Source organism: Mauremys reevesii, linkage group 7 (genome assembly GCF_016161935.1).
Source record: "Mauremys reevesii isolate NIE-2019 linkage group 7, ASM1616193v1, whole genome shotgun sequence".
Lineage (NCBI taxonomy): Eukaryota > Metazoa > Chordata > Testudines > Geoemydidae > Mauremys > Mauremys reevesii.
The window spans coordinates 93,326,037-93,345,527 of record NC_052629.1 but is presented as its reverse complement, the minus strand read 5'-3'; the positions used below and the strand labels follow the sequence as shown (position 1 = coordinate 93,345,527).

Below are 19,491 nucleotides of genomic sequence, written 5' to 3'. Positions count from 1 at the left end.
GTGTCCTGCCGTGTAGGAATGACAGAGCCCCAGCAGAGAGGCGTAGATGTTCTCTCTGTATCCGACTAGACTTGGGGAGCTAAATCCCTAATTTCTCTCTCCCCCCACTCTAGAACCAAAGCCTCAACACGCTCCTGCCCCCCACCTTCCCCTGCTGTGTTAACAGTGATCCCTGCACTGCCCCATCCTAACGCAGGCTAACTCCACCCTCTGCTGCCCCTAGCATGCTTTCCTCTCCCCCACCCAGTGCTGTGGCTCCTGCCCACAGCGTTATGCCCCCCACCCCCTACTGCTGCTGTGCGCCTGCTCCCCAGCCCAGACAGGAAGGAGACAGGAGCCCAGCCCCTGATGCCAAGGCTTTATTGCTGCCTCTCACAGTGTTCAGCGTCTTGCTGCTCTGGCGCAGCCAGGAATGTAAACGAAGCGGGGAGAGCAATGTCCTGCTTCTCCAGGCTTGGTCCCAGCATTGGGGGAAGCCCTCAGGCCCCTGGGGGGAGAGAATGCCCCCAGGTGGACAGGCCCCATCGTACACACGTTCTGGGAATGGGGAACCGAGTGAGGGTGGATATGGGACAGCCCCAGCCCTAAAGACGGCCTGCCTCCATTAACACCCACATGGTCCCCCTAACCCCATGAGTTCCCCTGACAGACATCCCACCTCCCCCCGGCCCTCATGCAATGAGGGCTTCAAGGCAAGAGCCCCAATCCCAGCACCCTCCCAGCTGAGCCCCTGGGCCCTGGTGGTGGGAGCTCCCAACAGGCCCTCAGCCCTGCCCCACCACTCTGACCTGTGCTGGGCCCTGAGCAGAATCCAGGCCTGCCCCCCAGTGTTAATGAAGCAGGTCACATTATTAGCATGCGTTAGTGCCAGGAGGTGAGGGAACCCTCTGGCTGGGCCTGGCTTGCTGGGGTCCATGTGCCAGAGCTGTCCAGGCCCACAGGCAATGAGGCTTGGTCCCTGCAGTGTCTCCAGCTCAGGCACAGCCCCCAGCCTCCTGGGAAGAGAGGGAGGCAGAGGAGAGCGAGCAGCTGTGGGGGAGGCTGCCCCCGAGCATCCGCCATTGGAAGATGCTGGTGTCCTTGCCCCCCAGTGAGACCAGGTGGCTGTCATCATTCGTGAAGCGCACATTAGTCACGTGGCTCCCGTGGCCCCCATACACGTGGCTGGGCGCCTGCAAGAGAGAACAAGGGAGTGAGGTCAGGGGTGGGGGCTGCCACTGGCCTCCCACCCCACCCAGAACCTCCAGAGTGTTCCCCAACCCTCTGGTCGAGGCTCTTGGGCTCTGCCACTACCCCCAGGACCACCCAGAACCATCCTGATACCCCAGTTGAGACCCCCCCCACTCCACTCAGAATCCCCAGAGAGACCCCATTCCCCTGCCCAAGATCCTACAGAGACTCTCTGATCCCCTGGGATGTCCCTCCATAGAGTCCCCAGTTCCCTGCCCAAGACCCCCTGGGCATCCCTGCGCCCCAAACCCTCAGGGCAGTCCCCAGCCAATGGGCAGAGGGGCAGACAAAACCCTAGTTAATCTCCCTCCCCCCCCCCCCCCGCATGACTCCTCTCACCTTGGCCCTGGCACAGGGGTTAACCCCACCCCCTCCAGTCTCACTTTGGCCCTGGCACAGGACCAATCCTTCCCATCCTTGCCAGTCTCACCTTGGCTCTGGCACAAGGGTACTGGAACAGATGCACCTTGCAGAAGTCGTCTGCCACAGCGACTACTCGCTCGTTGTGGGAGCGGCACAGGGAGTTGATGTCTGTGCCATCCGAGCCGTCCGGCCACACGCCTGCAGGGGGACACATGACATACACAAGCTGTTAGTGCTCCTTCCTGACCATGGCTCAAAGAGCCTCTGGAACCCCTTCCCCGCCCCCCCCCCATTACACTCTTCTCCCAGGGACTCCTTGTACCCCAACATTCGCCCTCTCCCCCCACACCCCATGGGGCCCAACCCTCACCAAAAACGTGGAAGCCCAGCACGCAGGTGTACGATGCCCACTCCCGGTCGCGGCTCTCAAAGCGATTTCTCAACAGCTTGCAGCCGCCAGCCACATCCCCTGCAAATGGGAGAGAGACACATGGGGCTAGGGTCCTGCTGCAGCAACAGGCACTGCCACATGAGGGCACAGCTCCCAGCCACAGGTACCCAGGGGACGACACACACACTTGTCCCAGGGCACCAGAGCCACCTCCACCCATGACGGAGGTTTATGGACGGGCCCACACACAACGAGGGCAACTCACGCCCAGGCACCAGGGTGACGGGCTCCTGAGCAGCCCACTTCCCGGCACTCACAGTAGAGGATCTCATAGTCTCCGGAGTTGGACATGATGAACTTGCTGTCCTTGGACCAGTCCAGGTGGGTGATGAAGCTGGAGTGTCCCTGGGGGGAAGGGGAGGAATGGGGCATCAAAACCAGTTACTCAAGGACCCCCCAGCCCAGCCTCAGACACCTCCCGAGGGGGTACAATCCAGGGGCCTGGAATCATGCACCGCCCCGCATCTCCCAGAGACCCTCTCCCCTTCCCTCCTCCACCTTTGATTCAGTGACCCGCTCCACCATCCCAGTAGCCCCATCCAGGGCCGCCCGAGGAGGGGACAAGTGGGGCAATTTGCCTCAAGCCCTGCAGGGGCCCTGCGAGCCCTGGCCCGGCGGCAGTCCGGGTCTTCAGTGGCATTTCAGTGGCGGGGGGGCCCTTCAGTGCTGCCGAAGACGCGGAGCAACTGACAGGCCCCCCGCCGCCGAAATGCCACCAAAGACCCAGACCGCTGCCAGGTGAGTACAAGCGCTGCAGCTCCCCCGCTTTGCACAAGGCCCCCGAATCCTCTGGGCGGCCCTGGTCCCATCCCCGCCAGCATCCTCCTGGCAGCCCTCTCTCCTTCCCCCGCTCACCGTGCAGCGGCCGAAGCGGCTGTACTTGCGCTCCCCCTCCCCCACGCTGTAGATGTAGATGAAGTTGTCGTGGGAGCCGATGGCCAGGAACTCACCATCTGCAAGGGGGAGAAAAGAGGGGTGGGAAGGGGCCACGTGGGGGGCAGCTGCAAAAGGGAGGCGGAGGAGGGGATGGAAACAGAGCCATGGGGGATGGGGGAGAATGGGAGAAACTTGCTGTTTGGGGTGGGAATGGAGCCATGGAGTGCTGGGGGCCAGAGCTACAGTGGGGGAAGAACCTGGTGGGAATGGGGCCTGCGGGGGAAGGGAGTGGGGCAGGGGAGGGGTGTGGGACAGGGAGGCGTGGGGGTCTGACCTGGTGAATAGCGCACCACCGAGAGCTGCTCGTTCCCATCCGAGCCCCCCGACAGCACCTGCCGTGTCTCTGTGTCCAGCACCAGCCACCTGGGGGGGCACAGGAGGGGGTCAGAGCGCCAGACGTGCAGAGACAGATAAAGGACCCCACCCCAGGGAGCAAGGGCAACAGAGAGGCAGTTTCCGACCCTGGGGGCAAACTCAGTGACCCCTTAACCCCAGGGGGCCAGACTCAGGGAGCAGGGGGCAGAGCCCCAAATCTCAGGATGCTGCTTGCAGTGCCACCAGTAGCCCCTCAACCCCTTTGGGTGCGACTCTGGTGGGGCGGGAAGGGCTGTCCCAGCACCCCCTGAGGGGCCAGAATGGGGGCAATGTGTGGGTGGGGAGAGAGTTACCGTCCAGTGTTGAGTCCTACAGCCACCACCCGGCCACTGGGATGGAAATCAGCGCAGAGCCCAGTCTCCTGGTGGGGGAGACACCCTGTAAGAACCTTGACCCTCCTCCCACCTACCCCACCCCAAGTTCTCAGGCACTACCTCCAAGGGGAGGCTCCAGCCCACTGTGTCCCCCCATCTCCCCCAGGGTGCTACCTCCAGGGGGAGGCTCCAGCCCACTGTGTTCCCCCATCTCCCCCAGGGTGCTACCTCCAGGGGGAGGCTCCAGCCCACTGTGTTCCCCCATCTCCCCCAGGGTGCTACCTCCAGGGGGAGGCTCCAGCCCACTGTGTTCCCCCATCTCCCCCAGGGTGCTACCTCCAGGGGGAGGCTCCAGCCCACTGTGTCCCCCCATCTCCCCCAGGGTGCTACCTCCAGGGGGAGGCTCCAGCCCACTGTGTCCCCCCATCTCCCCCAGGGTGCTACCTCCAGGGGGAGGCTCCAGCCCACTGTGTCCCCCCATCTTCCCCAGGGTGGTACCTCCAGGGTGAGGCTCCAGGTCACTGTGTCCCCCCATCTCCCCCAGGGTGCTACCTCCAAGGGGAGGCTCCAGCCCACTGTGTCCCCCCATCTCCCCCAGGGTGCTACCTCCACTGGGAGGCTCCAGCCCACTGTGTCCCCCCATCTCCCCCAGGGTGCTACCTCCAGGGGAGGCTCCAGCCCACTGTGTCCCCATCTTCCCCAGGGTGCTACCTCCAGGGGGAGGCTCCAGCCCACTGTGTCCCCCCATCTCCCCCAGGGTGCTACCTCCAGGGGGAGGCTCCAGCCCACTGTGTCCCCCCATCTTCCCCAGGGTGGTACCTCCAGGGTGAGGCTCCAGGCTGCCGTATGCTCCCCGCTGTCCCACATGCAGACCTGTCTGTCATGCCCGCAGGTGAGGAAGAGGCTCCGCGAGGGGTGGGTGGCCAAGCCCCACAGCTCGTCCGTGTGACCCTGCAACCAAGGAGAGCCTGAGGGGGACAGGCGGGGGCCTAGCTCGCCCCTTTGTATGCTGCTCCCTATGACCTCAATCCCATCTGCCCCCCCATTGCTCCCCAGCCCCCAACCCAATTTGTCCCCCTTGCCATTCCATAGGGCCCTCTGCTTTCCCAAGCAGCCCCCACCCTGCTGTACACCCATACTCCTCCCCTAGACCCCTCTCTTTCCCAAGCCCTCCCATAGCACCTCAGTCTCTGTATCCCCCAGGCCCTCCAGCTCCCCGCTCACCTGGATGATGGGGGTGAAGCCAGCAGCCAGGCTGCCCCTGAGCAGCGCATTGCGCGTAGTCCCAACCAGCAGCTCATCCCTGGGGCCCTCAACGATGGTGCGCACAGCTCCAAACTGCTCCGGGATCTGGGGGGCACCAGGGGCTGACTGAGAAGGGGTGGAGACAGCAGGAGCCATAGATCCCCCCACATGCTCACTGCAGATCCTCATCTCCACCCACGACTCCTACAGACCCCTCCCCCTCCAGCAGATTCACCTATGCCTCCTCCCACCCACAGCCTCCTGCTGCACCCCAGACACGCACCCTGCAGATCCTGAGCTCCCACCCATGACTTCTGTAGTTCCCCAACCATACCCCCCCACAGATCCCCAAACTCACTACAGCCCCCTCACTGACCCCCCAAACACCCTCTGCCTGCCCCTGCAGATCCCCACTACAGCCCCCGCACTGACTCCCAAATACCCCGTCCACCCTTGCAGATCCCCAAACCCACTACAGCCCCCTCACCAACCCCCCAAACACCCTCTGCCTGCCCCTGCAGATCCCCCACCCACTACAGCCCCCTCACTGAACGACCCACAAACACCCTCTGCCTGCCCCTGCAGACAGGGGCGGCTCTAGGAATTTGGCCGCCCCGAGCACAGCGGCATGCCGCAGGGGGCGCGCTGCCGGTCCCGCGGCTCTGGGGGACCTCTTGCAGACGTGCCTGCGGAGGGTGCGCTGGGAAGGCGGCAGGCGGCTCCGGCGGACCTTCCGCAGTCATACCTGCGGGAGGTCCACCCGAGCCGCGGGACCAGCGAACCCTCCGCAGTCATACCTGTGGGAGGTCCACTGGTCCCGCAGCTCCGGTAGATCTCCCACAGGCATGACTGCGGAAGGTCCACCGGAGCCGCCTGCCACCCTGCCGGAAAAATGCCGCCCCAAGCGCATGCTTGGCGCGCTGGGGTCTGGAGCCGGCCCTGCCTGCAGATCCCCCACCCACTACAGCCCCCTGACTCCCAAACACCCACTGCCCACCCCGCAGATCTCCCACCCACTACAGCCCCCTCACCAACCCCCCAAACACCCTCTGCCCACTGTGATGTAGTGGAGATTTTCCCTTATGTTGTATGTGAGTTTTACTGTTTTGCATGAATACTGTGTGTGCCTCAGTTTCCCTGTGTGCTGCACCAATACCTCGGTGGTGGGAATAGGGGTGTGTGACTTTGGCTGACATCTCTGGGGCAGGTGAGGCTGCTCCAGCTGCCTGCACATGTGACCCCTGCCCTTCATAACCTGAGACCCAGGAAGAGGATGCAACCAGGTGACTCTTTGCCAGGAAGTCAGACAAAGAGAAGGAGGAGGAGCAACTGGGGTGTCTGAGGTCAGGTTGCTGGAAGCTGGCAGTTTGCTTGTGGGGACTGGGAGAGAGGGAGTCTAGGGCTTCTGGCCCAAGACTCCCCAAGATGGACTTGGCTGAAAGTCACTGATTTCTCTGCTAACAAATTCTGTGTTCCTGTTGACTAATAAACCCTCTGTTTTACTGGCTGGCTGAGAGTCACATCTGACTGCGGAGTTGGGATACACATCCCTCTGACTTCCCCAGGAGCCCCACCCGGGTGGACTCACTGCGGGAAGCGCATGGTGTGGAAGGGGATGCTGAATGCTTGGAGGTCAGACCCAGGAAGGTAGAAGCTGTGTAAGCTTCTTGCCCTGGCGACAGTATGCTCAGAGAGAGGAGACTCCCCAGAGTTCTGGCTGGCTTCATAGGGAATAGTTCCAGAGCATCGCCCGGGGACTCCGTGACACCCACCCCCGCAGATCCCTCCCCACCCACTACAGCCCCCTCATCAACCCCCAAACACCCCTTGCCTTCCCCCACCCACTACAGACCCCTCACCAACCCCTAAACACCTCCCCGCCAACAAATCCTGCAGGCAAATCCCCATCCATCTCTGTGTCCAACCCCAGAGCCCCTTGCCCAACCCCTGCATACACCCCAACCCTCCCCACAGAGCCCCCTGCCCAGGGCTGGCTCTAGACCCCAGCGCGCCAAGCACGTGCTTGGGGCGGCATCCCGCGGGAGGGCAGCAGGCGGCTGCGGTGGACCTCCCACAGGCATGCCTGCGGAATGTCTGCTGGTCCCGCGGCTCCGGTGGACCTCCCGCAGACGTGCCTGTGGGAGGTCCACCGGAGCCGCGGGACCAGCGACCGCCAGAGCGCCCCCCGCGGCGTGCCGCCCTGCTTGGGGCGGCGGAAATCCTAGAGCCGCCCCTGCCCCTGCCCATCCCCCCTTCCAACACTGTCAGATTCTGAGCCCACTCCTGCCACCTACAATCCCCTATGGATCCCCCATACTCAACCTCACCCCAATCCCATGCAGATGTCATAGAATCATAGAATCATAGAATTCAAGATCAGAAGGGACCATTATGATCATCTAGTCTGACCTCCTGCTAGATGCAGGCCACATAAGCCGATCCACCCACTCCTTTAGCAAGCGACCCCTGCCCCATGCTTCGGAGGAAGGCGAAAAACCTCCAGGGCCACTGTCAATCTTCCCTGGAGGAAAATTCCTTCCCGACCCCAAATATGGCGGTCAGCTGAACCCCGAGCATGCGGGCAAGACTCTCCAGCCATACCCTCTGGAAAAAGGTTATATCATATCATTGACTCATTGTACTATTTACCAGTGTGGCACTTAATTGACCTATTGACTAAGCCCGTTATCCTATCATACCATCTCCTCCATAAACTTATCTAGCTTAATCTTAAAGTCATGGAGGTCCTTCGCCCCCACTGTTTCCCTCGGTAGGCTGTTCCAGTATTGCACTCCCCTGATGGTTAGAAACCTTCGTCTAATTTCAAGCCTGAATTTCCTGACTGACAATTTATATCCGTTTGTCCTCGTGTCCACATTAGCACTGAGCTGAAATAATTCCTCTCCTTCCCTGGTATTTATCCCTCTGATATATTTAAAGAGTGCAATCATATCTCCTCTTATCCTTCTTTTGGTTAAGGAAAACAAACCGAGCTCCTCAAGTCTCCTTTCATACGACAGGCCTTCCATTCCTCGGATCATTCTAGTGGCCCTTCTTTGTACCCGTTCCAGTTTGAATTCATCCTTCTTAAACATGGGAGACCAAAACTGCACACAATACTCCAAATGAGGTCTCACCAACGCCTTATATAACGGGACTAGCACCTCCTTATCCCTACTAGAAATACCTCGCCTAATGCATCCCAAGACCGCATTAGCTTTTTAACGCCACATCACATTGCCTACTCATAGTCATCCTACGATCAACCAGGACTCCTAGGTCCTTCTCCTCCTCCGTTACTTCCAACTGGTGCATCCCCAGCTTATAACTAAAGTTCTTGTTAGTCATCCCTAAATGCATAACCTTACACTTCTCACTATTGAATTTCATCCTGTTACTAATACTCCAGTTTACAAGGTCATCCAAATCTCCCTGGAGGATATCCCGATCCTTTTCCGAATTGGCAATACCTCCCAACTTGGTGTCATCCGCAAACTTTATCAGCCCACTCCTACTCTTGGTTCCCAGGTCAGCAATAAATAGATTGAATAAAATCGGACCCAAAACCGAACCTTGAGGAACTCCACTGGTAACCCCCCTCCAACCTGACAGTTCCCCCTTCAATACTACCCTCTGAAGTCTCCCCTTTAACCAGCTCCTTATCCACCTCTGGATTTTCATTTCGATCCCCATATTTTCCAATTTAACCAGTAATTCTTCATGCGGTACCGTATCAAACGCCTTACTGAAATCCAGATATATTAGATCCACCGCATTTCCCTTGTCTAAAAAATCTGTTACTTTCTCAAAGAAGGAGATCAGGTTGGTTTGGCACGATCTACCTTTTGTAAATCCATGCTGTAATCTATCCCAGTTGCCATCGGCCTCATGCTCCGGAACCACTCTCTCTTTTAAGATTTTTTCCATGACTTTGCATACTACAGATGTTAAACTAACAGGCCTGTAGTTACCCGGGTCACTTTTTTTCCCCTTCTTGAATATAGGAACTACATTAGCTAATCTCCAGTCAAACGGTACAACCCCCGAAGAACCACTGCCCTGCTCCCGCTTTGGATCTGAGCCCACTGGACTCCCTACCCCACGCAGGTTCAGGGTCCCCCTCACCTCCACCTCCTGAAGCAGGGCAAGGCTGGGGCTCCAGTGCACAAGGCGCCGGTCCTTCCCCCCCCCACTCAGCACCGAGCCGTCACGCCGCAGGCAGAGCGAGAAGATGCTGCCTTCATGTGCCCGGGTCTGACGCCCGATCTGGTAGGTCTCTGCAATGTGGGGTGGGGTCATTGCTGGGCCCTCTCCCCCTATCCCTCCCAGCCCAGGGGAGTCCTGCATTCCCTCCACTCCAGGGTTCCCCCCCATCCTCATCCCCCACAAGCCCAGGGGTCTGTGCAGGCCTCTCCCAGCCTAGGGGTCCCTGCCCCCCAGCCCAGGGGTCTGTGCAGGCCTCTCCCAGCCTAGGGGTCCCTGCCCCCCAGCCCAGGGGTCTGTGCAGGCCTCCCCCAGCCCAGGGGTCTGTGCAGGCCTCCCCCAGCCTAGGGGTCTGTGCCGGCCTCCCGCCCCTGATACCTTTGGCGCCCTTGCCCAGCGTGCGGATGTCGGCAGCCGTGCGCGCCCAAGTCAGGATGTTCCCCTCTGAGTCCCCGGTCAGCACGTCCCCGTTGGCGTCGAACAGGAAGCACTGGATGAATTTGGGCTTCTTGTACTTCTGGAAATGGGGGCGGGGGAAGTGAATTGAGGGGCGGCTCATGGGGCAGCCAGGCCCAGCCCCTCACAGGCTGAGCCCAGAGCCCTTCCCCAGCCAGGCTCAGCAAAGGCCCCCGGCCGGGCTGAGAACTGCCCCCTCCAGCCAGCCCCCAGCCCCTCACCCCGAAGATGCCCTGCTTCTTGCTCAGGGTGCTGCCGCTCCAGGTCCAGAAGTAGACGTGGGATTTCCCGCTGGTGATGAAGTTGCTGCTGTCCTGGGGGTTGAACTCCACTGTGAACACGGACTCGTTGGTGCTCTGGAGAGGGGAGGGAGGGGGCATGACAGGACAGGGGGCAACTGGAGGGTCAGGGGCATGTGGGGACTGTGGCTGCTCAGCAGGATTCTGTGTGGGGCCCCCCCAAGGGTGGAGGAGACCCCTCATTGCTCCTTTCCCACCAGTGGATGGCACCAGGGGCAGGGGGATGCCCAGGGGCTGGGGGGTCTCTCGCTGAGTTTTGGGGGGCACCTCTACCCCAGAGGAGTCCTCCTCCTGCAGCTAGCTCCATCCCCAGGAGAGCGGGATCAATGCACAGCCCAGCCTCAGACCCTTGGCCCAGCCTAGGGTCCCTGCGTGGTGGCAGGGGGGCAACACAATGACCTCAGCTCCCCAAATATGTACAGGGTGCCATGGAGACAGCACTCAGAAAGCAGGAGCAGCACCGCAGCGTCACCCAGTGAAGGAGAGCGGGGCCTGCAGCCCGGACGCCTGGGTTCTCTTCCCAGCTCTGGGAAGGGAGTGGGAGCTAGTGGGTGGGAGCAGGGATGGGGGCTGGGAGTCAGGACTCCTGGGTTCTGTTCCCTGCAATGTTATGCATCCCTGGAGTCTGCCTTCTGGCTCACCTTGATCTCAGCCTGCTTGGTGCCGCGGGCGCAGTCCCACACCGACAGCATGTGCTCGTTGGAGTCGTCCACCACGCACAGATAGGCCCCCTGGTCCTGCAGATGGCAGACAGGAAGGACAGTTGCCAACGGGGGCTCCTCAAGGAAGGAATATGGGAACACAGGGGAATGGGGAACATGCAGGGGATGGGGGGGCTGGATAGAGGACACAAATTCATCTCCCCCGCTCCCCAATTGCACAGCCCAGACCTCCAGCACAGCCAGGACTGACAAGGACTGGGAGGGGAGGGGGAATTGGGGGCACTCCAGCCACTTCACTTCCTGTCAGGCTGTCCTGAGGGAGTCCTGCCCCCAGAGCCCAAGGGAGCAAGGAAGGATCCAAGATGGGGTGGGGCAATGGGCAGCGTGGGGCAGGGATTTGAGTTGGGGGTGGAGAAAGGGAAGGCAGGGAGACGTGAGGCCAAGGGGGGGCAGAGCTAGCGCTTGAACTCACAGCAGTGGAGAAGGCAAGGGAGCCAACGCCCCGCTCGAAGCTCCCCAGGCCGATCTGCTGCAGGGTGAGCAGCGTGGAGGAGTCCCAGATGTGCACAAAGGGCTGCAGGGGCTGCAAGAGAAGAGACAGGACAGGGACAGACACAGGAGCTGGGGGGTGTCAGGGACCGGGGGGGCAGGTCCCAGGAGACAGGGCCTCCTGGTCAGGGACCCTGTGGTAGGTCTGGCCTCCTGCACTGAGACCCCTGCTCTCCCCACCCTGCGGGGCCAGAGCCCAGGGCATGGCAGGGTTTCTCACCCGGATCTCCAGGAAGCTGGCTCAGTGGGACTTCCCTAAATCCCGCTCTGGGACAGCCCTGCAGGATCTGTCCCCTCTCGGTGGGTACCTTGCCATCCTTGTCCACTCCAGCAGTCTGCCCTGTGGCCACACGCACTCTGTCGGGATGCACGGCCAGGCTACAGGGGAGAGACGGGGTTGGGGGGTGTTACTGGCTCAAAAACTCAGGGTCCACAGCCAGGGTGGAGACCAGCCTGGGACCCCCCACGTGCCCTTGCCGCAGTCAGTGCCCCCTGTGCCCTTGCCCTCCACATCAGTCCGTGCCACCGTGTACTCTCCCTCTGTCGTAGTTGGTGCTGCCCAGCTGCTCTGTGACCCAATGTACTCCCCATCTTCTTCAGTCAGTGCCCCCCAGGCCCTGGCCATCGGTCCACATGCCCCCCTCGCACTCCTCCTCACACACTGTTGGTGCTGCCCCCTCGTACGCCATCGGTGCTGCCCCCTCACACTCCCCCTCGCACGCCGTCGGTGCTGCCCCGTGCACTCACCATCGCACACAGTCGGTGTGGCGCAGGTAGTGGCGCTGGCTGCGGTGCTGGATGTGGTACAGCACCACCACACAGGCGATGAAGTAAACTAGCTCCCCTGAGGCCAGCACGTAAAGATTGGAGCGGCTGTCCCGGCCGCGGTACCCATAGCTGGGCAGGACCGTGAAGGAGCACAGAGGGGAGCAAGGGGGTGAAGCCAGCCAGCCCCAGGGCTGGGGAGACAGAGAGGGACAGTGCACCTCAGGGGCTGCAAGGGGGGCTGGGAGCACAGCACCCTCGGGGGGAGCGGGAGTGCAGCACTCTCTGGAGGGGGGCACAGTGCACCCTGTGGGCAGGGCCGGGAGCACAGCACCCTCTGGAGGGAGCAGGGGGCATAGTGCTCTGTGGGGAGTAGTGCTGCCTGGGGCAGGGCAGGTGTGGGCTGGGGGCGCGGGAGGGGGGGGGCATTGCCCTCCTGAAGGATACACCCAGTCGAGCTGCAGGTGCTCAGCGGGCAGCTCCGCACGCAGCTCCTCGTAGTGGGAGATGCCCGATGGGATGTACATGGTGATGGGCCGGCCCCGCAGGAACATCTTGATCGAGAGGCCCTCTGGGGGTTAGCGGGGGTGGGAGGGAGACAGGTCAGAGCTAGCGCCACCCCCCCAGGCCCATCCCATGCAGCCTGCCCACGCCCACCCCTGCCACCTCCGCCCACTCCATCCCCCAGAGCACCACACTCCCAGGCCGTCCCACCCCCCCGGCTCCACCCAATCCCCCCCGCCCTCCATCCCATTCACCAGTCCCACACACACCTGACCTCCCACAACACCATCCCCTGGGCTACCCCCCCGCCCCTGCAGGCGCATCATCTCACAAGCCCCATCAGAAACATGCATTGGGTCCCATCCCCCCGTGGCTCTAGCCACCCAGGGCAGCCTCCAATGCCTGCCCCAGTAGCCTCACCAAGGTTGTAGGTCCCACGCCGAGACCCCAGGGGCCCTGCAAGGAAACAGGGAGCATCAGGAGATTTTGGGCCATGTGTGGCAGCACCAAGGACCAGGGCAAGGGGTTGAATTCCCCGCCCCCCAACCATGTGCCCTCCCCACACTGTCCAGGGTCCTGGCACCAGTGAAATGACACCCCCTGGGCACTGACCACCACTCAGCTTTCCCGCAGCTCACCTGGGCTCAGGTTAGGGTCCTTCATCCGGCTGGAAGGGAAAAGCAGAGCATCAGCAGGGCGGGCTGTAGGGAGTGGGCTCTGGCTCTAACTGTGGAGAGTGGAGCAGGGGGAGCCCTATGCAGCAGGGTGTGTGGGGGAAGTGTTCCAGCAGGGATCGCGGTGGAGGGCAGGGGATGTGGAGGAAGGGATGTTCCCAGCCGGGGTCACCGCAGGGAGTGGGGCTGTTCCCAGCAGGGATCACTGTGGGGGGCAGGGTGTGCATGGAGAGGGCTGGTCCCAGAGGGTTCACCCTGGGGGGCAGGGTGTGCATGGGGAGGGCTGGTCCCAACTGGGATCACCGCAGGGAGTGGGGAGCACTGGTTCGATGTGGGGGTGAGGTTGGAGTGTCCCTACTTCTCCAAGCTGCTGGAGCGCGTGAGCAGGTTGGCGGAGGATGCTGCCTTCTTGCTAAGGCGCTGCCGGGCCTTGGCCTTGTCAGGCTTGTCGGAGGAGCTGTTCCTGCGCAGGCTGGGGGGAGAGGGAGTGGTCAGCAAAGGGTTAACTACATGCACCGGGGGGGTCAGCATGAGCCACCCCTCAGCTCCCCAAGGCAGGGGCACCCTGACATGAACTCCCTTTTTCCACATCAATCCACCCACACCCCCACCTCAAGCAAAGGGGAGAATGGGGCCCTTTGTTCAGCGATTCCCCCTGAGGCTCTCCCCACCCTGGCTCCCCCGTGTGGGGGGCCTAAGACACAGACAGAGTCTGATTTTACCAGCCCCACAGTTCAGGCTCACTGGGGGATGTGGCTGGGCACATCAACTGGAAACAGAGCCCAGGAATCCTGGTTCCTAGACAGCTTCCTTCACCCTCCATCTTCTGGCCCCTGTAAACACACACTCACCCACTAGACCCCAATCCCCACCCAGAGCCCTGGCTTCCACACCTCTGCTCTAACCATTAGACCCCATTCCCCTCCCAGAGCTGACAATAGAGCCCAGGTACCCTGGTGCCCCCTCCGTCCCCCACTCACAGCTCTTTCCTGGTGCCTTTCAGGGCATGGAGCGCTGGCACCGGGGAGGCCGTGGCACTGCTGCTGCTGCTCCCCTCGGATGGGGGCTCCGGGGATAGAATCTCCTCCCTATGGAGCTGACTCTCAGGGGGCTGGCTGCCATTTGCACTGCCCTGGAGTGGGGCGGCTGCTTCACAGTTGTGGGGAGGCTCGGAGGAGTCCTGGGGGGGCCCTTCTCCCAGTATGTCGGGGGCTGAGGCTGGCTGGGCCAGGCCTAGTGGACTGTGAGGCATCCTCGGGGCGTTTGGCTCTTCTGCCTCGACCCCGATCCCTAGAGGTGTCCTGTGGCTGGGGCTCCAGCCCCACTTCACGTCCAGCAGGGCCGACTCGTCAGTCTGGGTCCCAGTGCTGATGGGGGCACCCGGCAGGCTCCCTGCACCCAACTCCTCATGGCGCACAACTCCCGACGCAGGCACTGGGCTGTGAACCAAAGCACCACAGCATGGGCTGAGAGAATGCCCCATGGGGTAGGAGGCCCCTCAAGTGCCCACCTCCCCCCCCTCAACCTGCCCACACTGCCCGCCCCAAAACCTCTTACCCCTCCAATCCCCCAGACTTGACCCCATGGCCTCTGCCTACTGTCTCCCCAAAATACCCCCACTGCCCCCCATCCCCTCTTCACTCCCATCTGGGGGGCTTGCCCTGGTGTCCCCTCCCCAGAACCTGGCACTCCCTCCCCCCTCAGTACTTATCCTGAACCTCAGGGTCGTGCCTGCCTCATGGCTCTGGCCCCCTCCCTGTCCCTGAGCCAGAAGACCCTGGGGTCCCTGCGCCAGGGTGGGGGCACAACCTGGGTGATACCTGCAGCTGGTGGTCAGTGGGATCCAGGATGCCCCATGGCCCAGCAAAGGATCCAGGAACAGCCGGGTATCTGGGACGGCATCATTCGCTGCAGGGAAATGACAGAGAAATGTCAGCCCCATGGGAAACCCCAACTCCCCAGATCACTCTAACGCTGCCTTCCACAGTGCCCTGACTGCTCCTGTCCCATGCCCTAGAGCGCCCTCTTCTGGGAGAGCCTGGGGCTGGAGTAACCCGGAGCTCCGCCCACAGCCAGCGCTCCTGCCCTGCTCCATGCAGCACCCCCTCTAGGCTGCTATCCCAGTTCCTGCATGTCCCACCTGCCAGTAGCTGCTGTGTGAGGAGTGGGATCTGCTGGTCGTAGAGGCTGAGTCTCCGCAGCGCGTCAGCCAGTGCTGATTTCACCAGCGTCAGCTCCTCCTCCTGGCTCTGCAGCCGGAGCTCCAGGCTGGCCAACCGGTCAGGGCGCAGGGCTGAGATAGTCTCATCTAGCAGGGGCAGCATCAGAATCGTTAGCTCCAGCCACTTGGGCAGGTTCCTGCCCCCAAACCAGGTCTCTGCTCTAACCACTAGACCCCAAACCCTTCCCAAAGCAGGGACAGAACCCAGGAGTCCTGACCCACAGCCCCCTGCTGCTCTAACTTGCTAGACCCCATGCCCCTTCCAGAGCTGGGGATAGAACCCAGGAGTCCTGACCTACAAGCCCCTCCTCTAACCACTAGACCCCACACCCCTCCCAGAGCGGGGACAGAACCCAGGAGTCCTGGCTCCCAATCCCCCTCCTCTAACCTCCTCACATGGAATGGAGCCCCGAAAACCCCTAACACCCAATCCCGAGAGACGGGGAAGCAGACGCCAGGGAGAAGGGGCTGGACAGTGCCTGCTCACTGGGGCCGCTCCCCACCCCGACACCCCTTGCTGCATGATGGGACAAGGACCAAAGCACTACTTCTACCCAGGCCAGCCCCAGCAGATGAGCCCTCACAGGGAGGATTGAGGAGGAGCAGGAAGCCCAGGCTGAAAAGGGCCCGGGGCTCTGTGCAGGGCCAGAGGAAATGGGATCCTGCCCCGGAGGGTACCCTCTCCCCCCCCACACACACTTGGGGCAGCTCTCTGAGCAGACTCCAGCACGATGCGCTGATGACATCCACCCCCACTGCCCCACGCCCCCAGCCCCGGACAGGCCCTGCTTTGTCCCCAGGGAGCTGCAGACCCAGCCGAACACAAAGCTGCTTTCTCAATGGCATTTACAACTCCCCCATGCACCAGCCTGACAGCCCAGCCCCAGCCAGAGAGGGGAGGGCACCTCAGGGGTGTGGGGGGGCAGCCTGGCAAGCGTCTGGTCAGGAAAGCCAGGAGTTGGGCAGGCCAACTGGTCAAGCACCAAAGAGGGAGGGGCTGGACTGGGCACGGCACCGTGGGACCCCACCATCTCCCTTCCAGAGCTGGGCTAGAACCCAAGAGCTCTGGCTCCCAGCCTCCCTTGCTCTAACCACTACCCTCCAGCCCCCTCAGAGCTGAGGCTAGAACCCAGGCATCCTTGGCCCATCCTGCGCCTTAAACCACAGAGCTGCTTTTTCTAGCAGTTCCTTGCAGGAAGCCGCACCCCCCACCCACCCCCAGGGAAACACGTTGGGTGACATTTTTGGGTGAGGTGCTCAGCTTGGCATTAACCCTTCAGGGCCTGGTGCTCCCTTGCCAGCTGCAGGGAGGAGATGTAGGACTGGGTGCTGGGGAATGGGGTTGCTGCCCTGGGGGTCTCCCAGCACTCTGATCCCGCTCAGTTCTGCAATCTCTGGGCCCATGGCAGCTTCCTCCCTGCTCTGGGTGGGAGGAGGGGGAAGAAGAGGGCAGTGCCAGGGGGCTGTGGCTGGGCATTGAGCACGGCTGCGGTGGAGGTCTTCTGGCTGGGGATATGGAGCAGATGGGCTCAGCCACCCAAACCCCCACCTCTTCCGGCTGCCACCTGGCTAGAGAGAGGCCCATGGGGAGCAGGGGCCAGGCCTGGGGGATAGACCCAAAACTGGGGGGGAGAGGGGGAAGAAGGGGTCATCTTAGGGGATGGGTCCAGGGGCAGGCCTGGGGAATAGGCCTGGAGCTGGTGGGGGCAGGCCTGGAGGAGTGTGGGGCTGAGCTGGGTGCTTTCCCATCTCCTGGCTTCCCTCCACCAGCAGCACATATGTCTACATGGGCCCCTAGGCTGGGCCCAGCTTGGATTTGGTGCCATCAATAGGACAATCTGGGTCTGGAGAGATGGGATGGGGTGGGGGGGGGCTGAGTTTATGAATCCAACATCCCCGGACAACAAAGCTGCTGAACCCAGCCCTCAGCCCTGGTCCTGCCCCACTGGGGTCACACCCCCTAGGGGTTCTGTTCCCTGGACATGGGGATGGCCCGAGGGTGCTGGAACAATTTTCATAGTGGGGGTGCTGACAATGGAAACCATGGAAACCAGGTATTTGGTGTTTGTTATTACTACTTCAAGTACCCCCAGCACACCTATTTCTACCACCACTGAGAGTCCCGGCTGGGCTGGGGGTGTAAGTCATCCCCCCCCCATGTGGGTATGGGATCTGTGCTACACCATGAACCCCAGCAGGGACTGGCTAGAGCTGGAGGGGGAGGGGACAAAGGGGCTTGTTAGTTTCTGTGCCCTTGATGGGCAGACCCTGGCTAGACAGAGCCCCCCCGTCAGGACCCAACTCCCTGGCCCTCTGCAGTGGGGTGGGGTTGAGGGAACAGCTGCCAGTGGGAGGTGGGGCAGGACGCCAAGACTGATGGGACCTTTGGACCCAGTGTGGGATGCTACCCAGCACTACAGGGACCTTTGGACTCAGAGTGAGGGGCGAGGCCAGCCCCAGGCCAGGAGCCCCACCAGCCCAGTGGTCCAATGGCAGGAGAGCCCTGTAAAGCAGCAGAGTTGGCGTAGGGGCCCAGACAGACACCACCTGAACTCCCTTCTCTGCTCCCCATAGTTCTGACCAGTGACCTGACACCCCCCTCTCCAGTCTTCCCTCTTCCCCCATGTCTCTGGGCTGGGCTGCCTTGGCGCTGGCTGAGCTTCCTCCTGGCTTCAGGATGGTTAGGAAGCACTGATGTTTCCACAGGGCGGGGGATACCAGGGGTGCTAGGGGAGCCAACAATCCTGCAGAGAGGGGGCACACAGCCCCACTGCAGACGCTATGCCAGCCTGTCCAGAGATGGAAGGAGGCCAACTTTGTAATTAAGGGACTGGACTGGGAGCCAGGATGTCTGGGTTCTATCCCCAGCTTCAGGACTGGGGGTATTGTGGCTTGGAGGGGCGCTGGGAACCAAAACTCTTGGGTTTATTCCCAGCTCCCTGTTTGCCTTTCTGGGCCTCAGTGCCCCCATCTGTGAAATGGATAAAGCTATGGCAGCTAGTGAGGCTGAGTCTCTGTGGAGAGAAAGGTGCAATGGGGTGGGGGGGGGGTTGGCAGGTTGGAGGTATTGGTGGGGATCAGAGAGATGGGGACCCCAAAGACGAATTTCAAATTCTGTCCTAGGAGGAAGAGCCTCCCAGTCCCCCCAGCACAACATGCACCCCCCCACACACAACTCCTGCCTTCTTATGCACACCCCAGCACCCTCCTTATATCCACCTACCCCATCCAATACACCCTCCCCCACCCAGCCCACTCCCTTCCACACGCAGTGCCCCCCAATAGCTGCGCCCCCAGCCCCTTCCCAGGCAGTGCATTCTCCTCCACACAGACCCCCTACACAAAGCACACCCCCTTTCCACACACACCCAAGTGCCCAGCATGCAGGCAACACTCCCACCCATCTGCAAACACAGAGCACCCTCTGGCTGACCCATAACCCCTGCATCCCCACAATATACCCCACGGACTCCCCAACACCTGAATCCCCCTCCCCCAGGCCATGCTCGCTCCATAACACCCCCTCCCCATGGACCCCCAAACACCTGCATCCCCACCCTGACCCCATGCACACCTTGCACCCCCACAAAACGCGCCCCACACACCCTCCCCATGTACCCCAACCCGCCCCGCCAGGCTCCCGGCTCCCACCCGCACAGCGCCCCCTCCAGCCCCCGATCCGCTAGCGGGCCCCGGGCGGAACATGGGCCCCTGGCGGTCCGGAGCGCGGGGGAGCCGCGCCTCGGAGCTGGCAGCTTGGCCGGGCCCCCCGCACTCACCCGCGGGGCTGTGGTTCGAGCACCGGTCCATCGCGCCGCGGGCCATGCGCCCCTGGCGCCCCGACTCGCCGTGTGAGCGCCAGGGAGGCAGCGAGCGCTGCGGCCGCGGCTCCCCCACCCCAGGAAGCGGCGCGCCGTGTCATTTCCCCTCCGCAGCCCGGGCCCGATCCCGATGTGACTCCGGATTCGCTTGGCTCGGGGCAGGCAGGGGGGTTAACGCTTCGCTGCCGGAGCGACTCCAGCGACAAATCCGGAGGCGAGAGTTGTGGGACGAAGGGCCCAGGAACTGAGAGCCCCCAGAGGCGAAGGGCACCCAGAGAGACAGGGCATGGTGGGGAACGGAAGGGAACCCAGGAGTCCTGGCTCCCTGCACCCTCAACCACTAGACCCCACAGCCACTCCTTTCCCGGAGCAGAGGCTAGAACCCAGGAGTCCTAGCCCCCATCCACTCACACACAAACTAGA

At 62.1% G+C, this 19,491-nt stretch overlaps 1 protein-coding gene across 3 annotated transcripts; it reads right to left on the bottom strand.

Moving 5' to 3' along the window:
* Positions 1-343: 343 nt before the first annotated feature.
* On the bottom strand, positions 344-19,169 carry EML3 (EMAP like 3). Of its 3 annotated transcripts, none has more exons than XM_039546683.1 (24): positions 19,027-19,169; positions 15,167-15,334; positions 14,847-14,934; positions 14,007-14,465; positions 13,385-13,498; positions 12,991-13,019; positions 12,773-12,808; positions 12,296-12,419; positions 11,831-11,980; positions 11,392-11,461; positions 11,007-11,117; positions 10,514-10,609; positions 9,795-9,929; positions 9,496-9,634; positions 9,040-9,191; positions 4,894-5,019; positions 4,489-4,620; positions 3,649-3,716; positions 3,255-3,343; positions 2,900-2,997; positions 2,302-2,389; positions 1,964-2,062; positions 1,661-1,791; positions 344-1,172 (listed from the first exon to the last, which is right to left on the bottom strand). In XM_039546683.1, exons 1-24 carry the CDS (start codon positions 19,070-19,072, stop codon positions 975-977), a joined length of 2,946 nt encoding a protein of 981 aa, XP_039402617.1. In that variant the 5' UTR covers positions 19,073-19,169; the 3' UTR covers positions 344-974. The 3 variants fall into 3 exon arrangements, 2 of the variants coding, with proteins under 2 accessions (XP_039402617.1, XP_039402618.1); XM_039546684.1 differs by having other exon boundaries at positions 9,795-9,887; XR_005601156.1 differs by lacking the exon at positions 344-1,172 and having other exon boundaries at positions 2,250-2,389.
* Positions 19,170-19,491: the final 322 nt, after the last annotated feature.